The sequence below is a fragment of the Ictalurus furcatus genome, chromosome 11, assembly GCF_023375685.1.
Source record: "Ictalurus furcatus strain D&B chromosome 11, Billie_1.0, whole genome shotgun sequence".
NCBI lineage: Eukaryota > Metazoa > Chordata > Actinopteri > Siluriformes > Ictaluridae > Ictalurus > Ictalurus furcatus.
This window is the reverse complement of record NC_071265.1, coordinates 28059535-28082910: the sequence shown is the minus strand read 5'-3', so window position 1 is coordinate 28082910 and position 23376 is coordinate 28059535. Positions and strand designations below refer to the sequence as shown.

Here is a 23376-nt window from a genome sequence, read left to right as displayed (position 1 = left end):
TCTGTGGCAGACTATAATTGTAAATAAACTTGATCTCAACACAAGGTGTAAGGTAAGGGGACAGTCTTTTAATACACATGCTGAGTGTGAATACATGTTGAATATTGTATTGAGTAACGTATAATTAATTATGAGTGCATTACATGTACACCATGCATCAAGGTCGCCGAGGTCTGTTTAGAGGAATTTCCATTTACGTGTCCATCATGACCATTTGTGCAAGTAATTATCAAGTCTAGAGTTGCTATGATGTTACCGCCTGAAGTGACTGAATAAGATAATACTAGTCATTAATAGCCAGCTGACACAGAAGGTGATTTTGTATTACGTGTATAGCACAGATGCAGGAGAAAAGAGGTTGCATTATGACAGACGTATGACTCGTTTCGGGATTCAAGACCCTAATGGTGTAGATCAGGTGTTCAGATAGTGGAGCTACTCCCTCGGGGCGCCAAAAGTTTAGAAACGTACTCGATTCTTGCTCTTTATTGCATTATACAAAACTAAGTTACACAGTGAGCAAAAGGTGTTAAACTATGTTCTATTTTGTATTTTTACTTTCACCCATCTTCATGAAAGAGTCCGGTGAGGTTCTTTTCAACAGTCTTGAAGTAGTTCTCATACATGTTTGGGGGTGGGTGGGGGTGGGGGTGAGGGGGGGGATTAGTTTGAGCATTTCATTAAAAAAGCCTAACCCTTTCCTCATGCTCAAAGGCTGTGTACAATTTCTTTAGATAAAAATGTCTTAAATGATACAATATACAGTGTAGACAGTATGTTTATGTACCCTATAAACCTTATACTTCTAAATAGGTAAGATTATAGGAGAGAAAGCATTAAACTACTTTTCAAACCACTTGAAAAATCTGTCTAATAAAACCCTAGTGACGGGTATAATTCACTTCAGTAATTTGATTCGTTTGACCCGTTTCGGTGAATTGAGATTTGCAAGTGTATAATTCATTCGATTCAACACTCATGGGAAGCACTGAGCAGGCTACAATGTTCCCACATGCTCTCACACTAACTAATGTTTGTTTCTGCTTAAAATACTGTGTTCGTATGTCTAAAAAAACATTTGATTGATAAATGTAGTAGACTAGATTTACAATTCTGCTTTAAAAGCTAATAATGCTTGGCGTATAAACATGCTTTCAAGTTATGTCCGATAAGCAGTAGAGACTGAATGCGAGATGAAAAGAAGGAGGTGTGTGTGTGTGTGTGTGTGTGTGTGTGTGACTGAGAGTGCTGACAGAGGAAACGTGACTTACTCGTCGTAGCTTGAAAGAGCTACAGGTCAATCACTGAGGGAGTTTTTTTTCGCAGTGTTTAAATTTCGGTCTCTGTCCCGGTTCAGTAACACTGCCCTGTTTCCCATGTGATTGATGATTCAGACAGAGAGTGGAGAGGCCTAGGAGTGCATTCACATGCCGTTCATGTTGGTGCATGTGTGTGCGTGTGTGTGCGTTTCTGCGTGAGTACAGTGATGGGGTATGACTAATATAGATAGAGGTCATACAGAAATGTGCACACAGATGTTCCATGTGTGGAGGTGATTATTTTTTGTGTGCCCAGTCTCCAGTCTTTCTGTACAGATGCTTGTGTTAGTGTTTAATTGTGTACATGAGGGCAGTTTTGTGGTTGTCCCGCATTGGTCAGTCTATATGGCTATTAAGTGGCCACTCCGTCTGAGTTTGTCTCCACTCATCACCAAGCTGGAGAGTTTCCCTTTGGCCGAATGAGTGCATCCCCTGTTATAAATATTTCATCGTTAACCATGTCACAGGTCACTTATGCAGGAGCATAATTTTGTTTCGGCTGAGTTACTTCGAGACTTCTGCGTGTTCAAACCAAATAATACTCATTTAACAGCCTGACTCATATCTGTAACGGTAATGTGAGATACCATACACCCAGTTTTTTATTAGTGTTTCACTCTTGCTCTTACCACTTGCTGCTAATATGAAGGGGGTGTGGCCTATATGCCTGTCAGTCTCAGTGAGGGAGGTGTAGCCTCTGAGGTCTGGCCTAAATTTTGTTCTGCTTTGAGTGAAGGAGTCGTGGCCTCTGTATGTGTCAGTCTCAATGAGGGAGGTGTGGCCTCTGTATGTGTCAGTCTCGGGGAGGGAGGTGTGGCCTCTGTATGTGTCAGTCTCGGGGAGGGAGGTGTGGCCTCTGTATGTGTCAGTCTCGGTGAGGGAGGTGTGGCCTCTGTATGCGTCAGTCTCGGTGAGGGAGGTGTGGCCTCTGTGTGCGTCAGTCTCGGTGAGGGAGGTGTGGCCTCTGTATGTGTCAGTCTCGGTGAGGGAGGTGTGGCCTCTGTGTGCGTCAGTCTCGGTGAGGGAGGTGTGGCCTCTGTGTGCATCAGTCTAGGTGAGGGAGGTGTGGCCTCTGTATGTGTCAGTCTCAATGAGGGAGGTTTGGCTTCTGTATGTGTCAGTCTCGGTGAGGGAGGTGTGGCCTCTGTATGCGTCAGTCTCGGTGAGGGAGGTGTGGCCTCTGTGTGCGTCAGTCTCGGTGAGGGAGGTGTGGCCTCTGTGTGCGTCAGTCTCGGTGAGGGAGGTGTGGCCTCTGTGTGCGTCAGTCTCGGTGAGGGAGGTGTTGCCTTTTTGCCTTTTAGTCCCAACGAAGAAGGTGAACAATACTGAATTCCACTGTATTATAGCTCAAAGTCATTGACTGATTTGCATCCATCATTCATCTGGGTTCCATGAGTGGTCACTTTATCATACATTTTTTAAGTCATAGTAAGAAGGAAGTGTGTGCGTCACACTGAGATAGCCTACACTGTGTACTGTGGAAGGGCCATGGTCAATGGACCAAGGCTTTTGCCTCTGGCCTTTTCCTTATCTTGGACTCAGGACCTCATCAACATTCCTACTGTACACATCTGGAAGGCCGTTATGCAACCTTGTCCTCACACGTGGCATACCTTGACACCAGTACTGGAGTCCACTTGTTGGCCAGAATAAAAGCTGAGGTGTGTACCCAGTTGCTCCCTTTCAATTCATCAGTGATTATACAGAATATATACGTTTAATACATTAAAATGTTGACTGGTCCTTTCAGAGTTCTGCACTTGGGATCCAGTCAGACTTTTGAGTTTCTCTTAGAGGTTTGGAAATTACGATCGATGTGTCCTAGACCACATCCCAATTCTAATATGGTTGTGAAGAGTATGCATACGTGATAGCAAGTCTAGAGTGTATAATTGTTATGTGAATGAGACACAGCAAGTTGTGAATAGACATTTGATGCAAGTAGAGGTAGTATGTTATGTATGTTGTTACTGCTTTGTCTGTAGTTTGATTCATCATTCATTTTGCTGCCTGCTCTGGTTGTGTGCTAAACCATATGGCAGCCTCCAGTCCTGCTACACCACAATACAGCGCAGAGTAACTCGTAGCTACTTATTATGTTCAGTCTGGGTTCACTAATGAGTTTCCCAGCCTGTAGCTCATTGTGTGTTATGGTAGCATAGCTCTGCAAGGGGGGGGGGGGGGAAGAGTGAAAGAGAGAGGAAAAGAGCCTCAGCTGTTTAGATGCAAGGTGATCAGGCATAAAGCCATTTAAATTTTCTTACAACTAATCACAGGTATGATCACATGCATTTGTTGTTAGCACGCCTGTTAAGTGTAAAACATCGCTCTGAGATGTGTTTAAATATACGGTGGTACTTGAAAGTTTGTGAACTCTTTTTAGAATTTTGTATATTTCTGCAAAACCGATGACCTAAAACATCATCAGATTTTCACAGCTCCTAAAAATAGATTAAGAGAGCCAAATTAAACAAATGAGGCAAAAATGTTATATGTGGTCATATTTACAGAGGAAAATGATCCAATATTGCACACCTGTGAGTGGCAAATGTATGTGAAGCCTTGCTTTCAGTATCTGGTGTGACCCCCTTGTGTAGCAATAACTGCAATTAAATGTTTCCGGTAACTGTTGATCAGTCCTGCACATCGGCTTGGAGGAATTTTAGTCCATTCCACAGGTTCTTATGCTGGAATGCAGGGTTTACCTTTCTCTAAACACAACCCTTCTTATTTAAACCAAAAATTCTGTTTTGGTTTCATCTATCCACAAAACATTTCCCAATAGCCTTCTGGCTTTTCCACGTGATCTTTTGCAAACTGCAGATGAGTAGCAATGTTCTTTTTGGAGAGCAGTGGCTTTCTCCTTGCAACCCTGCCATGCACAACATGTTCTCCTGATGGAGGCCTTTACTTGCTTAGACGTTATCCTGGGTTCCTTTGTGACATCGTGGACCATTACACGTTTTGCTCTTGGAGTGATCTTTGTTGGTCTCGACTCCTGTGAAGGGTAACAATGGTCTTAAATTCCTCCATTTGTACACAATCTGTCTGACTGTGGATTGGTGGAGTCCAAACTCTTTAGAGATGGTTTTGTAAACTTTTCCAGCATGATGAGAATCAACAACTCTTTTTCTGAGGTCCTCAGAAATCTCCTTTGTTCGTGCCATGATTCACTTCCACAAACGTGTTGTGAAGATCGGACTCTGATAGATCCCTGTTCTTTAAATAAAACAGGACGCTCACTCACACCTGATTGTCATCCCATTGATTGAAAACACCTGACTCTAATTTCACCTTTAAATTAACTCATAATCGTGGAGGTTTACTTATTTTTCCACTCACAGGTATGTTTTTGTTGTGTACTTTTAGGACTTGTGTGAAAATCCGATGACGTTTTAGGTCATATTTATGCAGATGTATTGAAAATTCTAAAGGGTTCTGAGCACCACTGTATCAGAATGTTAGCCACTGTTTTAGTACATAGGTTTGCTGACAATAGCCACTGCTGACCTGGAGCTGCTGTCTGATCTCTGGCTTCCTCTAATTGTGAATTAATAGTGCTAAACTCTCTCCAGCCTTTGATAACACAGACAATGTGAGTAGAAAAACTTCACTCTGCATGTGAGCTGTGAGTCTGTGAGCTGTATAGTATGCATGTGTGGGTGAATCTGAGGCACAAATCAAACAGTGTTCTAGTAGGTGTCGTGACCCGAGCCACGGTGCTGGACATGCGGTATTTGTTGAGATCCTCTAAAAGGACTTCCCTGCTTCAGCAGCTGCTACTGTGTACCACAGCTGTTTGCTGAGAGAGGGAAAAGTGCACCTTAGCGAGGAAGATACCGCAAGGAAGGACTACACCAAATTTGGGTTTTCCTACCGTTGTATTTTATTACATGTGGTTTCAGGAGTAATTGCTCTGAGGATTTCAGAGGCCTACACAATTGCCCTTTTATAATGACTGAGAGTTAAATGATGATCTCATAATCATCATCATTACTTCTCTTCTTGTGTCTCTTTCTAAGACAACTTGATGCACATATTGATACTTGATTACAGGGCTGCAACTAACGATTATTTTCATAATCGTTTAATCGGCCGATTAGTTAATTAAGCGATTAACCAGGTAAAAAATATCTTTCAGTGCTGTTTTTTTCATTTATTTAAAATAAAATCCACAAACTGTTACAAATATACACTTCAGTCTAAAACTTTACATTAACACAACTGTTTGTCCAATTTTTTATATATAAAGTTTACATTATATAATAGTATTTACGTATTATTTTTCATGCATGCACAAAAAAAGCACTGATAATTAAACTTCAGTCCTAAATTAATAATAAAATCTCCCTTTCACTGCACCTCATGGCTTCTGTTACTCACTGCATTCAGGCATATTGTTTTACTTATGTTTACTTTGATCGTACCGTTTTAGACATTACAGATCTTACTTGCACTACACTGTTTATCACCGCGTCTGCATTGTGAGTGAGGAGCAACGCGGCCCCGTTACTAATAGATCACTTCCGTTATAAAAAAACGACAGAATTTACACTGCAAGTGCGCAAATGCAGCATACAATGACAATAAACCTGAATTAAACTCAATCTTTTAAGCAACTCGCACCAGTTCCCCCAACCCCTTGTACGCAGTGCAGAGTTTTGGATATAAACATAAGTTTGTGCTCGTGCATCACTGTCGTGCTTCTGTACTACACAAGCTCCGCTTTGTAAAGTTTACAGGTTACAGTCTTCTACACTACATTTAATGTAAAATGCTCCCCGCACACTTTTTTCCGCTGTCACTTGACCATTACACCTCCATCCGATGGTGACTGAGGTCATGTTTAGCATAACGTTGACTCCGGAATCCGGTATTCTGCTAAAGCTAGTGGCGTCGCATTGCGTGGGCTTGACATCATGTGCCATCATCTGGCTTATACTTCTGGTTAGTAAAAAGCGCTCGGGTTTCATTTGAGATGATAATACCCTTCTAAAATTCATGCAAGGCAAGGTGGCATAGTGCACAGTGTAATTGTATAGTATGTCATGTACTTGATTAATAATAGCCGTGTGAAAGATACATTTAAAGCAAATGAAGTGATATGAGAAGCCATTTTGATGATTTTGAGGTTTTGCAGTCTGTTAAGTTTTAATGAAAAAAATAAATAAAATTGTGACAGGAACATATGCCCTGCCCCTGTCACTTGAACTGACAGTCAGTGTCCATGGCTCCTTCACTAATTTGCTGGTACAAAGGCCACACCTCATTCACTTGTACTAATGGCACATTCAAATAAAGGTTGTAACTCATAATTTCTGAACTCTGACTAGAAAAAAAACAAAGAACACAGTTCCTACTCGGGATGGTCTTCCATATCTGAGTTCAAAGCATGAGTCGCACTAATTACCTTTGAATGAGTTTGCTTTAGATCAGTCAACAAACAAACAAACGTTTGATTGTTAAATTGACATTTTAAGGTGGTACATATAGATCAGTCATCACAGATAGCTGGCTACCTTTTAGCTAACAAAGGAGGAACATGGGTAAACGTGACGTAATTCAGAATTCCGAGTTCCCACTTCCAAGGTAAGTTGAATGCAGCACTATAAACATAGAGGCCACACCTAGTTTACTGGGACTCAGGCCTCTGCATTAATAAGGAGACAATATCTATGATTGTTGTGTGAAGATAAAACCACCTTCACATGTTTCCTTATGCAGCATACCCAGTCCACCCACTTATGCTACGTATAAGTGCTCTAGTACTGCAGGTGATGCTGTTAAAATTTCCATGACCACAGGAAGAAGATGAATAACAAGAGCATAAGCTACGATGGCACAGAAGTACACAAACCAATGATAGAAAATGAGGAAGAGGAGGATCTTTAGAAAAAGTTTAGCAAAATATGACACAGGTGGTACATGAGAGCATTAAATAAAGTAGGGATGAGGATGGCCAGTATAGCATGCTAGTGAAACCTAAGCAGTACAGTTGGTTTCTGAATGAATCGGCTTCTGCATGGCTCATTTGTAACGACCAATCACAGCCATTTTTCACATCGCGTGTACATCCGTGGAGTTCACCCAGCTGCCTTGTTCTAAACCCTTAACAGAAGATTCTGTCTCTGTCTGAATAGAGGATGTGAACTGTGATTGTGGAATCAAAATTTATCAATACGTTGTTGAATGCATTGCTTCTTTGACCATTTCCACTTAAGTATGAGACGGGTGGAACCGTTTAGATCCTTCCTACTTACTGGAAATGGTAACCTGTTGTGTAATCCTGATTTTCTGGAAACATCTGATTTCCAGATGTTTCTGCCAAGCGTGGTTTCACGTTTATCACCCCTGTAAACGTACTTCTTCATACACACCCGTTCCATAGAGCTGAAGACAAAATGGAAATTCCTGAAGGTTTTTCTCCTTGAAAGGCCTTAAAGTTGTGCTGTGTATCTTTGCTAAAAGCTGGACACTCGCTTTGCTTGAACACAATGTCAGCATGACTGAGTGAGTGTTGTAGGCGGGACGCTGCACAGACGCACAGCAGACGTTCCTGTTTATGCCATCGACCTCAAAGTCCTGTAACACCCATTGTGTTCATTGATTGGCTAGTCTTTCCCTCTGCAGAGTAGGAGGTATTGTCATAAGCAGAGTTTAACAGGAATTTGGCTTTTGCATAGCAGGGACTCTGTGCATGCATGTGCATTTGTTTGATTCTGTTCGGTTCTTCTAATGTCAGTCTCCTGCTTTTATCGGAATGAATCAATGCTAATTGGCCCAAGAATACAGGGCATGCCAGGATTTTAATATTGGACTCATACTTTTGGACTTGACTGTAGTAGAAGTGCATGAAGTGTGATGGATGATGTAAAGTTGTGTGCTGCTGTGTTGTGTTTAGCTCATGCTGGATGGAGCACGACTTCCTCACTCCATTCTAGGGGTCAGTTGGGGTTCTGGTGATTAGCTCTGGCCACCTGTTAATCCTCTTAGCCTGGACACCCTGGTGGTTCTCCAGTCCGGTGTCAGTTTCGTCTATTTTCTCCATCTTGCTCAGTATCACATGGCCCAAGAGGGAGAATGAGAGAGGGATGACTACAGTGTGTGTCAGTGTGTATGTGTGTGTGTGTGTGTGTGTGTGTGTGTGCAGGGGAGAGAGCGGGAGAAGGGAATAATGGAGAAAGTAAGAGAGTGATGGAGAGGGAGAGTGTGAGAGTGAAGTGAAGTTTTCCATGGATTTTATGATAAAAGTGGCAATGATGATAAAAAAAAAAACAATTTATGATTAAAAAAATGAATTACATTTAATCACACAAAATTTATTCACATCACATTACTGTTTAAAACATTCTTAGTAACTGCTTTATCATGGTCAGGGTTGTGGAACATGATAATGTTATTGGTCACATATACAGCGCAGGTTCGATTCTTTTCCTCGCGTACATACAGCATGCTCGGACGTTGGGGTCAGAGCGCAGGGTCAGCCATGATACAGTGCACCTGGAGCAGAGAGCCTTGAAGGCCTTGCTCAAGGGCCCAACAGTGGCAGTGCTGTGTCTTGAGCCCTCGACCTTCCGATCAGTAACCCAGAGCCTTAACCACCAAGCCACCACTGCTCTCAGGACCCAGTCCTGCTAACATTGGGTTTGAGGCAGGAATACACCCTGGATTGGAGGCCAATCCACTGCTGGGCACCATGCACACACACATTCACACACTTATTCACCCCTAGGGGTAATTTAACATAATCCCAATATGTTATCTTTGCCAGTCATGTGCAGCCCTAATTGAATTTAATTCAATTCAAGGTACTTTATTGGGTTAACAAAGTTACATTTGTATTGCTTAAGCTTGAGTTACAAAATAACTGAATATTAAAGAGAAATACGAAATTGTACACTTTTATAAATAAAGAAAATTTCTTTAAAAAAATGAAAGCAGCATTAATAACCGTTTCTCTGTGTGTGCTTTTCAGGGGGCGTTCCTGTGTGGAGTGTACTGAGGAGAAACTCTACCCTCTCTTCTGGAAATCTCTTGTGTTCACTTCCCCTACGTGATGGGACACACACGCCTTGTAGTCATCCTCCTCTTTTCCTTCAGCACTTTGGCTTCTGCAGGTAGGAGCTGTTTTACTCATCACTCCTCCCTTCCCTCTCTCAGCACTCATGACCACAAAGTGAGCAAACCTGCTGCAACATGGCACAAAGACCCTTTATTATCTCTCTTTCCCTTTGATTGATTGGTAATTTACTACCAGTAGCTCAGAGGGTTTCTGTGGCCTGCCTCTATCTCATGGCTCATAAAGACAGACATAAAGGTGCTCTTTCAGACTTTGAGATGGCTGCTGTGCTGAAACATAAAGGGTGACTAATGTGTGTGCTTCTGTTTAAGGCCATAGCTAAAAATGGCAGGTGGGATTTTAGTTCTGAACTGACAAGACCTCAACAACTAGAACACTCAACAACTAGACCGCCATAAAAACATAGAGCTCGGTCTACAAAAAGTACCAAAAATAAGTCAGTTGCTGAGGTCTTGAAAAATTTTGAGACCCCACAGTGGGGAAGAGTGAGTGAAGTGCAATGCTGATGTGTACAAGATTGCTATTAGGTCTTCAGCATGCGGTATGAGACATTGTGTGTGTGTGTGTGTATGTGAGAGTGTGAAGGGTGTGTTCCCAGTGACTCGCTCCTATTTCTGGATCTCTCGTCGGAGTCAGGCAGTGTTGCTTGTTTTGTCAGGTCCTCACACATTGCCCTGCGTTCGGAATTTCCCTGCTCCCTCCCATCATCAAATGAGAGATGTTGTGGTGATGTGCATTAAGAAAAGTGCTGACAGGGCCAGTCTCTTACTCTAAATCAATATGAATATCCTGTTTACACACATTTTTGCACATTGTTTTTTTTTTTTGTCAAACCCAACCCAGTGCAAATTGAACCACCTGATCATTCATACCACACATCATGCAACGGTTCAGAAGACAAAAAACTATTGACAAATACCACAAACAAGTAAATAAGCCTAATAGGAACAATACAGTTTGTCAAGTCCTGGTTTATTGGTTTGAAATGTTGTTTTGTTTCTTCCTCTCATCCATTTAATTTCTGCCTGGACCGTAGCTTTTAAAGTGAAAACTGTCCCAAAAAAAAAAAAGAAGAAGAAATCGTTCACAACAATGAGATTATGCTAGGAAACAAACAGGTAGTAACGCTCCTGGACAGAGCTGGCTCTGGAAACATTTCTGAACTGGAAAAGCAGGCACACAATGTCTCCTCGGTCTGAACAGCCCATGGGTTAAGCACAGGTTCCCGCTGTGACCTGCTCTTTAAAACAATGAGCTCACTGAAGAGCCTCTTCCTTCACATCATTCATGCCAGCATTGTAGCATTCCTCCATAGCTCCAACATGCAGGAAATGCAGTCATCTACGCCACTTTGCACATTTAATGATGAAGATTAATGGGCTGTCTCAACTTCAGTTTGGGAATAAAAAACAAACTGTTTACAGTGTGTTAGCTCTGTGAAAAAAGAAGGTGATGCATATTGTTGTCATGATACGAGACATTTTCATACATGTTTTGCCATATTGCCCATCGCTATCTTCATTGTGGTCTGTGGGTTCTGATTATCCTGAGAGTAGCCCGGATTCATGCAGTTTAGATGCCATGGACAGGTGGAAATCGCAAACAATATTTTCAGTGCAACTAAAGATATGTTTCCCTATTTTCTTTGCCTGTGGAAATCTAAAACCTGCTCATAATTTAATCTGTTGCGTCAACATTTTGGCCGTGATTCATTTGAAATGGACTGCTGAGGCAATCACATTTCTGTTGATGTTATGTTTGTTCTTGCACTTTGGTTAATAGAGGGCAGTCTGTTCTGCATAAATAGATCTGCTCAGCCTTCATGATTGGGACATGAATACATTTTATGATTGGATCATTCGACAAATATGTTTTATCTCCTTGTTCTCTTCATCTCTAAAAAAAACAAAAATGAAGGTGTACTTTGCATGGCAGCAGCACCAGCAGGTTTTTGAAAAGCCCAGGTTGTGTGTCCTCTGTAGATGTGTGTATCTTTCCAAGGTGATGAGATGCAATTTTGATGTGTGTTCAATAAACAGTTTGATAATTACGTTTAATCCAGCCAAACATTCAGAATGATACATTTTGAGCTATTTCGCTGTGTGATGATATGGAATAATATATGCAGTATGAGAGAGGTGGAGAGAGAGACAGACAGACAGACAGTCAGATGGAGAGAAAGACTGCATCAAATGTACATCAAGTACTATTTTACTTGCTAACTTCTATTTGTTATATGATTTTAAAAATCCAATTAATTTTAAAAATCCAATTAATACTCCCTCCTCAGTGTTTCACCAGTCTGCATGAATGCCCATTTTTCTATGGAGGGAAATAAAGTGTTAACTTTTAAGACTGATCTGTGATTGACAGGTACAGTGGCCACTCCCCTTTACTGTGACTGATAGACACCACACCTCCCTACTCCCTACAGAACTATAGATGCTTTCGGGTCCAAGATACTTAGACCACTAGTAAAGTTTCTATTTTGTGTTCTTTTCCAATATCGTAGTTTTTTTCCCCATTACAGATTCTATTATCAGCAACAACTTGAGTGAAAAGTTCATGTCCCCATTTTGCTTTAATGAGTTTAGTGTGCACTCAAGCTGGCATTGACTCCAAGTTTGTAAAGCCTGATGATTCATGTTGTATCAGATCCATTGGCGTGTCACCTGAACACATGCTTTATTGGAATGGATAAGACTCAAGGAAAACTTGACCTTTTGTACGAAGCAGTTAACATGGTTAATATGACAAATTTGCTTACATTCAAATCGGGACCTAGGAATAGTGCAGAATCTTGAATATTAAACATTCAAGATATTAAACATTTACTTTCTTTGTTTTAAATATTTCAAAATTCTAAAACCTTCTATTTATTTTACATTTCATATAGCAGGACCAGGTTTTTAAAACGAAGTCCCCGGCCGTGTTGTGACACTGAGGTGCTCAGGTTTAAGTGCTGAAATGGAGAATGCACTGGGATTTGAGCCAGGTGTTGGATTGTGCCAACTGCCAATAACTACTCGGGCAGTTGACGCAGAGCATGCTGTGAGGCCTGGCCTCCTGCTCCACTGTCATCACTCCATCTATTTTACCGTCCCTCAATGCCGGTATAGGGGAATTTGACATGGAGGTATAAGAGTCCTTCTCGGACTGCCGCCAGCTTGATTTGCCAGTGTGTTTGGATGAGGTAAACAAAGGAATCAGATGACTGGTGCACAGGATACAACAGTTCATCCATATCATATGTGATCTCTTTCACGCCTAGTGTGAGTGTTTGGGGTCGGGGGTTCGAATCCCACCTGCGCCCTGTGTGCGCGGTGTATACATGTTCTCCCTATGCTTCGGGGGTTTCCTCCGGGTACCCCGGTTTCCTCCCCCAGTCCAAAGACATGCACTGATTGGCATTTCCAAATTCAAAATCGTAGTGTGTGAATGTGTGAGCAGTTGTTTCCTGCGATGGGCTGGAACCCTGTCCCCAGCGTTGTGCCCCGAGTTCCCTGAGATAGGCTCCAGGCGCCACCACAACCCTGTGTAGGATAAGCGGCACAGAATATGGATGGATGAATGGAGATACAACACTCACTAAAAACACCTCCTCACTATGTCAGGGCAGCATGTTGGCACAGCAGGTAGCGTTGCTGCCTCACACCAGTTTGATCATGAGCTCGGGTTATCGTCTGTGCTGTGCTTCTCTGCTTTTTCTTCCCGTGTCCATGTGAATTTCCTCGGGGTTCTTTGGTTTCCTCCCACCTCCTAAAAACATGCCAGCAAGTGTACTGGCTACTCTAAATTTTCCCTAGGTGTGAAATAAGTGTGTGAATGTGTGTGTGCATGGTGAATTGTGCATTGTGTATTCCTGCCTCAGACCCAGTGTTCCTGGGATAAGCTTTGGATCCACCGTGATCCTGACCAGGATAAGGCGGCTACTAAAGATGAATGAATGAATGAATGAATGAATGACTGTAATCAGGCGGAACATGACAGTCTGACTGTAGTGCACCTACCAAATGATAATACATAAAAAGTTGTCATGTTGGCAAGTAGTAGCTCAGTGGTTAAGATGTTGGACTTCTGATCAGAAGGTCGTGAATTCAAATCTGCAAAATGCCGTAAATGAAAAAGATAATAAGCATGTGGTTTTATATGGACGAGAACATGGTGATATTCATAGCATATTTCACAAAGGGTTGAAAATGTGGCCCGTACTTATACATTCGTACCTGAACCAGAAGATTAAAAACTGTCCAAATCAAATGTGTGTCCATACACTACTAACAAAAATGGCAGATGAAGATTAGACTATATGCAGTGAAACGGTTGCTGTTCTGACACTGATCTATAAAAGCAAATGCTTTTATTGAATGCCAGCATGATGAAGCCCATTATTTTAAGCTACTGAGTTGAAGAACAAAAAACAAAACACATAGCATGAGCTGAGATTGCTGTAGGATTGGTCTGAATGGGTTAACAGGTTTTGATGATTAGTATGTAGCAATGGTCTATCTGGCCGGGAAAAAAACGTGTTGTCGAGACAACAGACCCCAAACACTGAGCAAATCCAGCCGTGGTTGCGAAAGCGAACTGTGTTTGTTTAGTCTGGCAGTCTGAAAAAAACCGATAGATTTAACAACATTTTGCTTTTATGTTGCATTTAAAAATTCCCTCCAGCTTTCCATCTCAGACTACCTGTGTATGTTGTATGAAAGCTGGTTCAATATATGGTAATTGAGTGCAAATTATCTCTGTGTGTGTGTGTGTGTGTGTTATTACATGGGCCAAAATGTGTGTGCTGCCAGAGACTATTGCGCAACCAGTAATGTGAGCCATGGCAGTGGAGTAGAGGGGAGACGATCCAAGCCACAATATTCCAACACACACACACACACACACACACACACACACACACACACACAGAGTGCGAGAGAGAGAGAAGATTGAGGGACAGAAAGCAAGGGGGACACGAAGGGAAAGGGAGCAGAGAGCAAAGGGAGGAAACATATGAGTGGGACAGGAGGCAAAAGGGGGTAAGAAAATGAAGGGGGAGATGGACTGAGCGTGAAGGTTAACACTGGGAAAGATGGGATAAAGACTTTCAGTGGGGACTGAAAGAGGGGAAAGCAGGAGTTTAAGAAATAAAAATGGAAAGGAGGGAGAGAAAGAAAGAGAAGAACAGTGAGCAAGGCAGAGATAAAAGGAGGGGACAGGAGTAAGTGAATGAGAGACAGCAGGAGAGAGAGAAAGAGAGAAGAGAGACTAGTTGGAGAAAGCATTCTCTCCTTTCTAAAGCAGATGTTGCCAGTTGTTCATTAACCAGACTCCTCTGCAGCGAGATACGTTGGGATGTTTATATAGCAACCAGTCCACACTGCTTTAGTTACAACTGACTGCCTTTTACACCGTGACAGACGATCTCAATACGTCTGTCAGAGGGATTGTCTCTGTCTCTGTCTCTCTCACCCTACATACATGCATGCTACTGCATGAAATTTTACACACACACACACACACACAAAATCTCACCATCCATCCGATCTCTCTCTCTCTCTCTCTCTCTCTCTCTCTCTCTCTCTCTCTCAATCATTTAAAAGCTTGTATGTAAGGATAGATATCACTTATATGTTGTTAACCAGCAGCTCTCTCTCTCTCTCTCTCTCTCTCTCTCTCTCTCTCTCTCTCTGAGTCCTCCTGCGCCTCTGTCTCTTCTGTGCTCATAAGCGTGTGTATGGTTATCATGCACGAGGCCCCTAATCGAACACAGCTGGTCTGATCCTGCTCTTTCCATTTGGTCTTTCACTTGGTTTAGAGTAATAACAAAAAGAAAAACACAGTGCACGGGTGTTGAGGTCTGGGGAGCGTGCAGCCTTTGCGAAATAAAGAGAATATAGAACACATTTGCATGACTCTGAGTAGTGGAGGCATTTCAGACTCCCTCTAGTTTGTTTCGGTGCCACTTACTTTCTTCCTGTACTTTGAAATATGCTCGCTCTCGTTTTTTGTCTTTCTGTTGCACTACTTTATAATTCATATACTTATTCAATTCAGTTCAGTTTTATCTGTACAGCACTTTTAACAGTGAACATTGTCCCAAAGCAGCTTTACAGAAATACATAAATTCAGGGTATAGATTTTAAATGTATGAATTTATCCGTAATGAGAAAGCCAGAGTCAATTGTGGCAAGGAAAAACTCCTTGAGACACTATGAGGAAGAAACTCAAAAGGGAACCCATCCTCATCTGGGTAACAATGGATAGTGTAATTATAAATAAATCCCTTCTACAAATGTGCTAATACTACATGGTCAAATATTGCAGTTGTGTAAGCAGGAAATTCATTACAGTTTTTACATGAAGTCTGTTTTGTTGAACTTCTCCACTGTTCACTGCAAAACTGTTTGTGGCGATTACAGTCCTAAAGCGATCATAACAGTTGTAGTCCTAGCCATCACAGCATAACTGTTCACATGAGCTGAGGTCCAAAGCCATCTTTATGGTTTTTAAGTGCTACCATCCTCAGTAATCTCAATGATCGTGAGACTGCACCATGTGGAACCGTCATCAGAAGCAGCATGTGACTTCCAGTTGATGAGAACTCCAACCAGAGGTAGGGCATCAGGATGGACCAGGCAGGTCCGGAGAGCAGAAAGGGTTGTGTGTGGCTTGACCGAGGGAGAGGGAGATTATTTTGTATGTTTATTGTCCTGTAATGGTTAAGCACAAAGTACTTTGCGTGAGTGCAAACAGGGACTCCAGCAAGACTAGCTTTGATGGCATGACTAAAAGGGAGAGCTTGAAGGTAACACAGACATGATGGTGCCCTGGGACATAAGGCGGCCAGACACTCCACCATCAGCAAACCTGGGTGAACGTGTGAAAGTGGGGTGGCAACACCATCCAGTCATCGCAGTTCACCACAACACTCTATGCCCATGAGCCCTCTAGATCTGCTCCTTTACCTAAGAAAAACACTATTCACAAAAGACTTGACTAAACAAATATGTTTTCAGTTTGGACCCCGAGACTGTGTCCGAGTCCTGAACACTAATAGGAAAACTGTTCCATAACTGTAGGGCTTTGTAAGAGAAAGCTCTTCCCCTGCTGTAGCCTTCACTATTCGAGGTACCAAAATACAGTCACACCATCACACCATCTTTTTTTTCTTCTGTCTTTCATTCTGAGATGACCGAGAGAGAGAGAGAGAGTTTGTCCCATGGGCTAATTTACAGATCAGGTCTGATTTTAATACACACAACTGAAGTTTTCCAGGTTGTGACTCCTCTGAGAGTCCATAATCCTCTCCTACTCGTCTTCTCTCTGCTCCTCCGCCCCTAGAGAGCGTTTCATCTCATGGATGGAAAGGGTTGCAGAAATTTTTTCCCGAAAGGGGAGTAAATGCTCCATTCTTGTGCAATACATAAGTTCAGTCACCGTTAGAGTGTATCGCTCAGTCTTTCATGTGCATGCATGAATCTATTTGTCACACTATATCTTTTTTGTGTTTTATTAGGATCGTTGCTCTCTCCTTCCGATGTGGTGAGATGTGCATAATGATACATGATGTAAGAAAGACGCAGCTGACAATTCAATATTGTAGATTGTTTTTGATTTAAGCACAGAGGTCACACCTCCTTTATTGAGACTCACAGACAAAGAGACCACACCCTGTCCATCACTTAGACTAACAGATACAAAGACACGCCTCCCTAACTGAAAATGACAGCCACAGAGGCCACACTTTCTGGAAGGGTATTGAAAGGCACATTTAGTAGATTGAAGGTCTTTAAACAGAGGCCAATTTATTTATCATGTGCCTCTTGCTGGCTTTTTTCTTTTTCTTTTTTGCTTTATGCTTTTGGCCTCCAGGCTTATCCCCAGAATCTTTTGTGTTGCACAAGGAGGAGGTCTGACTTTTAGGAGGCCTCTGACATGATGTCAATGGCACCCACAAAAGCCAATATAGAGAGTTCACAATGGGCTCTTTTGGCTTTTTAGGGTTCCTACTATACTCGCCTCCTACATACTGCATGTCTCACACTCCCTTTCTCTGTCTCTTTCACTGTCACTCCTTCTGTCTTTCTGTCTCACAGGAACAGGCCGCTTTCTGACATGACTCAAATGCCTTCATGGCTGGTGTATATGGGAATGTTTAAAAGGCCTAACTACACAATGCTTTTCATTTCACAGTGCTCTTTTTGATTTTTTTTCTTTCTCACACACACACACACACACACACACACACACACACACACACGTGGCTACATAGTCCACGTTAATCCGGATAGATCTGTACACTTACTGTACAAACCTATACTGCGCATGCGTAAAAAACGTAAGAAGCTTTGTCCTGCGTCATTTCTGTCAGGCGTTTATTTAAAAATGCAATCTGAAGGTTGTACAAAAAAACATTCGTATTTAACGATCACTCAGATGCCTTCGTGTCTGTCAGGTGTATAGGGGAAACTAGATAGTAGGCACTACAACATTGTCCACCATCTTGTTTGTTTTGAGTTGAATGGGTCACATGACTTAAAATACATCATCGTTTTTGAATATCTCCATTTTGTCGGTCCACGCTACAACACGAAAACGCCGTTTTCAAACGTATCCACTTGGGAGAGCGTTTTCGAAACACTGTCTCGGTGTGGACGGAACGCCAAAACGTGGACAAAAAGATGCGTTTTTAGATTTATCCAGATTACTGTGGACGTAGCGTGGTCTCTGTGCCTGTCTCAGTCTCGGTGAATAAAGAGTGGCCCCTGTCCCTATCAGTCTTAGTGAAGGAGCTGTTCACCACTCTCTCACTATCTGCTAGAGTCCTTTCCGTTACCTGGAATGCTCAGTGTGTCTCTGCAGAGAGAATGTTGTGACTCTCTACGCTCTGACGAGCATGACGTCATTGTTTATGTGCCAAGAGAAGTCGAGGCAGAGTAAGGGGAACGGCTCTTCAAACAGCCACAGGCTTCGTCGCTGTTTATTCTGATACTGGACTCTCTTGCTCTGTTTATGTGCCACAGACGAGAGCTGCCAAGAGTTTATTCAGGTGCACTGTGCACATGTTCTCATGTTGTGTATGACAGAGACTGACTCGCACTCACAGGCTGGCTCACTGCTTCGTGTCTGGTCCTGAAGTAAGCTTGTTGTTTGGCGAAGATGCTTTGTTTATTTAGAAGTCTGTTTAATTACAGTTTTAAGTTGATTTCTATTACGTACAGCTCAGAAACTGGCTTGTTGTTATGGTTACGTTTCCAACACGGTTAAACGACTATCAGGAGCATTGGTTTATTACCGGGATAAAATGTTTGACATCAGAGACATCCCTATGAAATAAAGTAATGGATACCTTCCTGCCAATCATAAATGAGTACTGTTTAAGTGTCTATATGTGTAGGGAAATGGAGTAATTTATGTAATCAATGGGAGTAATATCTCTAATTAATGGGAGTAATCTTTTTGTATACACAGTACACACATAGAGATACACGTGTGCCACTCAAAAGCCCCCTTCCTGTACACAGAGCAGAGGAGATGGACGCAAGGTAATCGGCCCATCATGTTCATTGTGGGCTTAGATGGTGCATTTGAATAGTTGGATAAAAGAATAACATGTTCCCTGTGTAATATTGTTGCTTCTCACACATTAAGACTCTTTTGAACAGGATGTAGTGGCAGTGATGCTGTCAGAGGGAGGGGTTGACGGAAAAACTGTCTATCACATGCATGGAGAGCTCGACATAGTCTGAGTATGGGAAACAAATGAGTTGAAGTGAATGAAAATACTCAACGGAAGTGTCATGTCTGAAGACATTTTTAAACCTATTAGTTTTTTGATTGAAATATTGGTGTGACCGTGAGTGTGTGTGTGTGTGTGTGTGTGTGTGTGTGTGTGTGTGTGTGTGTGTGTGTACACGCGTCAGACCCTTGTTGTAGTGTCTAACTCTATGTCAGGCTGTAAAGTCGGTCATCCACGCGCGTGTGCTGGTCTGAGTTCAGCAGCTGTCTGCCCATGTGCTGGCTGAGAGACTCGTCTTCCTTCCTTCCCTCATTCTCTACGCCCCCGGGAGAAACCGTGTCATCCCTCACTTCAAACACCACTGATTTATATCTACTGTAAGCACTGTAGATGAAGGAGCAATGGAAAGAGAGAGTGAGATAAAAAAAAATAAATAATTCTAAGAATGTGAACAGATGGGAGAGCTTTAAATTGTGCACAGTGCACTGTATCCTTGAACGATAGATACACCTCATACTATCACACCTGAGATTTTACATCTCGAATATAACCTCTCAAATCAAACATAAGATTCATTTTAAAAAGAAATGACAGATTAGGTTGTTTGAAGTTGCATTCCCAGTATAAACACATTACCAGAACTAAAAGTATGTAAAATGTGCAATTTGAGACACAAAAAGGAAAAAAACAGAAATCTCAATACTGATCTTCCTGCAATCACACCTCATTTACTCTTAACTGATGAGTGTGTATTCTCCTCCTCTTGATCAAACGCACACTGCACAAAGATATGTAGTTGGCCATATGTGATCCTCTGTCTGAACTTTAACTCAGTGGCCTGCTTGTCCCTGAACCTGCACAGAAGCTCAGATTTACAGCTGTGCACACCTGGTAATGTGCTTGGACCTGGAACAAAGGCCTGCCCAGTCTAAAAGGTTTTTTTTTGCCTCTGGTTGTAATTTCACCCTTATGTGCAAAAATGGTGTTGTTACGTGATCAAGCTTCCCTGCTTAGTTTACCATGAGTTGGACATTGTTGTGTTCTAGTGGTCATTTGCTTAACCCTATACTGACACAACACACCTGATGGAGGTAATGAGTAGCCACTGAGCACCTGGACTAGCTGCAGAAATGGTCTGCACTTATATAGCGCTTTTATCCAGAGCACTTTACACTGTGTCTCATTCACCCATTCACACACACACACCAGTGGTAGCAGAGCTGCCATGCAAGGCTCTAACCTGCCATCGGGAGCAACTTGGGGTTCAGTGTCTTGCCCAAGGACACTTCGGTATGTGGAGTCACGTGGGCCAGAAATCGAACCGCCAACCCTACGATTAGTGGACGACCCGCGCTACCACCTGAGGGACAACCCGCGCTACCACCTGAGGGACAACCCGCTCTACCACCTGAGGGACAACCCGCTCTACCACCTGGGCCACAGCCGCCCACTGAACTCTCTGAATTGCATGTCTTACCTCAAACAGTGCTGAGTCTTTCAGAATCTCAAGAAGACTTGCGTATGATTTTATTTATTTTTTTGCCACTGTATTACACTGCTGTTTCTAAAAATGGACAAAAGTATGCCACGAAGCTGAAATCAGTACTACCATTGAGCTTGAAGCTGGAATACTTTTTTCCTCAGAATGTCATTTAGTGTCACTCCGTACAAGAATTCAAAACCTAGTTAGAATAAATGGAAGGCTGAGAACAGCTTTCTTGGCTATTTGCAAAATGTTGCAGGTCTCAAACTCTGAAGTGTCATACAGACTGGCAAAACTGCTAAACAAATGAGGTTCCTACAAAATCTTAAACCAGATCAGAATTGAGTGTCCTTGAATTGAGTCAGATCTCGGTAGCGTCTTCCCGGCAACAAAGACAACTTGACAACAGTGGTGGAAAAACAGGGTAAGAATGGAAAAATGTAACATTTCAGCAGTGGGTTTGTCAGTGATTAAGTCAGGCATTAGAACAATTTATGGGGCTTCTTTTGTACGTAGAATGAGATCCAAAAGTATGAGACCACATTGAATAGGTGGATGATTTTTTTTTTTCATTTAAAATTGGATATAAGCAGAAGGTTTTAGAATTTTGAAATATCTGAAACAAAGAACGTAAATGTATCATATATTGAATATTTAATATTCAAGATTCTGCGCTATTTCTAGGTCCCTATTTAAATGCAATGCAAAGGTGTGATCTTGACCATGTTAACTGCTTTGTACAAAAGGTCAGATTTTCCTCATGTCTAATCTCTTCTACTGAAGCATGTGTTCAGACGACACTCTGATGGATTTGATCTAAAATGGATCATAAGGTTTTGTGCAAACTTCTGGAGTCCATGCCAGCTCGTGTGTACACTGTCATTCACTTCGTTTACATGGACAACAATAATCCACTCTTAACCCGATTAAGACGATACTCTGATTAAGAAACTAGCATGTAAACAGCAATTTTTACTTACCTTAATCTAATTAAGGTCATACTTGGAGTAAGCACTAATGGAATTAAGACGTGTGGAGTACTCCTGTTTTAGTCGCATTATGGACGTGTATTACAGACATGTAAACACCTTAATCACATTATGAGCGTCGTGTGAGAGTTTTCACCGCATTTTGCGACAGGACACGATCACACACGGCAGTTCTCAACATTTTACGGCGAACAAGAGAGTTCGGCTGCGTCCCAAACCGCATACTTGCCTCTTACAGGCCTGCAGTGGGGAAAAATACATGTATCTCGGCTACTATATAGACGGTAAGTACGCGGTTTGAGACGCAGCCCACGGCTTCAAGCAGTCGTCTAATAGCACGTACAGCATGACAAATAATTAACTGTACTTAAAGTGTTCGTAAAAAAATTAAATAAAAACACCCGAAACTGTACACGGTACCATAACGAAGACGAACTGTATGTTGATACGTGAAATTCTGGAGGGACGTCGGACGGCGTGGCGCGGTGACGTAATGACGCGGGCTGTTAATCTGATTATGTTCTAAAACACGTAAAACGGGAACATGACAGGAGTATTCTAAAAGCGACTCATGTAAACACCGTAATCACATTATTATCTTACTCAGAGTACGGTCAATAATTAGATTACTGCTGTACATGTAAACGTCGTCACTGAAGCAGAAAAGGGATGTACCAAATACTAAAACTCTAAGATTTTACTTTTCTCTCAAGTTGTCAATAATTTAATTTGTAATGCAAATTGTTGTAGAAGCATTTTCACTAGTGCTCAGACTTTTGGACCCTACAGTATTTCTGAAAAAGCATAAAATTGTGATTCTGTTTCTAAAAGCCACACTGATTGTATCACAGGTTGTTCCTCAGTGGTGCCAAAGAAGTATGGTTAGTGTTTCTAGTTTAAAATGAGCCTAGATTCAGCCTAATAAACAGAGGCAGCGTGTGCACAGAAAAAAAAGGTCTTCAGTGGTTCTTTGAGGGTTTCTTAGTCTGTTAGCGACATCCTTGAGGAACAAAGGTATTTTGTCTATTGATTCTCAGTCTCCTAAAATGCTTCTAGGTTAAAACAATTTCTGAAGGAGAAACACTCTATGGAAATTTTCTATGTAGAAACTTTTAAGGTTTCTGTTACATAACGGAGGGGGTTCTTTCTAACACTGTTTCTAAAAGTGTGTACATGAAGCCTCAGTTTATCTTGTAGTCCAGCCACGCTGCTAAATATTGCTTCATTTGTGGCCATTAGAAACACATGACCACACACACTACTTATTTAAAATTTGTATGTACAAAATACTTAAAATGAGAGCTAGAAGTCATTTTGATCCCAGTGCCTCAGACACGAGGCTAAATAAACAGGACAGAAATAAATTTCGTTTCAGAATTTCATTTCAGTGATGGGTTGTTAATTGTAAAAACATTTGGAATGCAGCAAAGGTTTTGGAGCGTGAGGAGAACCTTTTCGCAGGGGTTTGGGATGTTGTCTGGCTTTGTGTTCAAGAAGCACAGCAACTGCCTGTTTTCACCCTTTGATGGGTCCCTTTACGATTTTCCCCTCGGTGGAGTGTAGGATTGACTACTTCTCTTTTATTCTATCCATCTGTCCCCTTTTCCTCTCTGTCATCTCATTCTCACGTCCTCCTGTCCCTGGCTTCTCTTTCAGTACTGACAGTTTTACAGCCCATTGTTGATTTCCTGATGAAACTCTTTCACTCAAAGAGAAATAGGCTGAACTTTCTCTTTACGGGCCATATTCAGAGACGGCGACTTAAGTTGAAA

At 41.9% G+C, this 23376-nt stretch overlaps 1 protein-coding gene across 2 annotated transcripts in view; it reads left to right on the top strand.

The window, feature by feature from the left end:
- The window catches only part of tgfbr3 (transforming growth factor, beta receptor III), a 120986-nt gene that overhangs the window by 1976 nt on the left and 95634 nt on the right, over nucleotides 1–23376 (top strand). For both annotated transcript variants that reach the window (XM_053636861.1, XM_053636860.1), the window contains exon 2: nucleotides 9295–9436. In XM_053636861.1, coding sequence (XP_053492836.1) covers nucleotides 9376–9436 — 61 coding nt within the window. In that variant the 5' untranslated portion in view covers nucleotides 9295–9375. The remainder of the gene's footprint in view (nucleotides 1–9294; nucleotides 9437–23376) is intronic.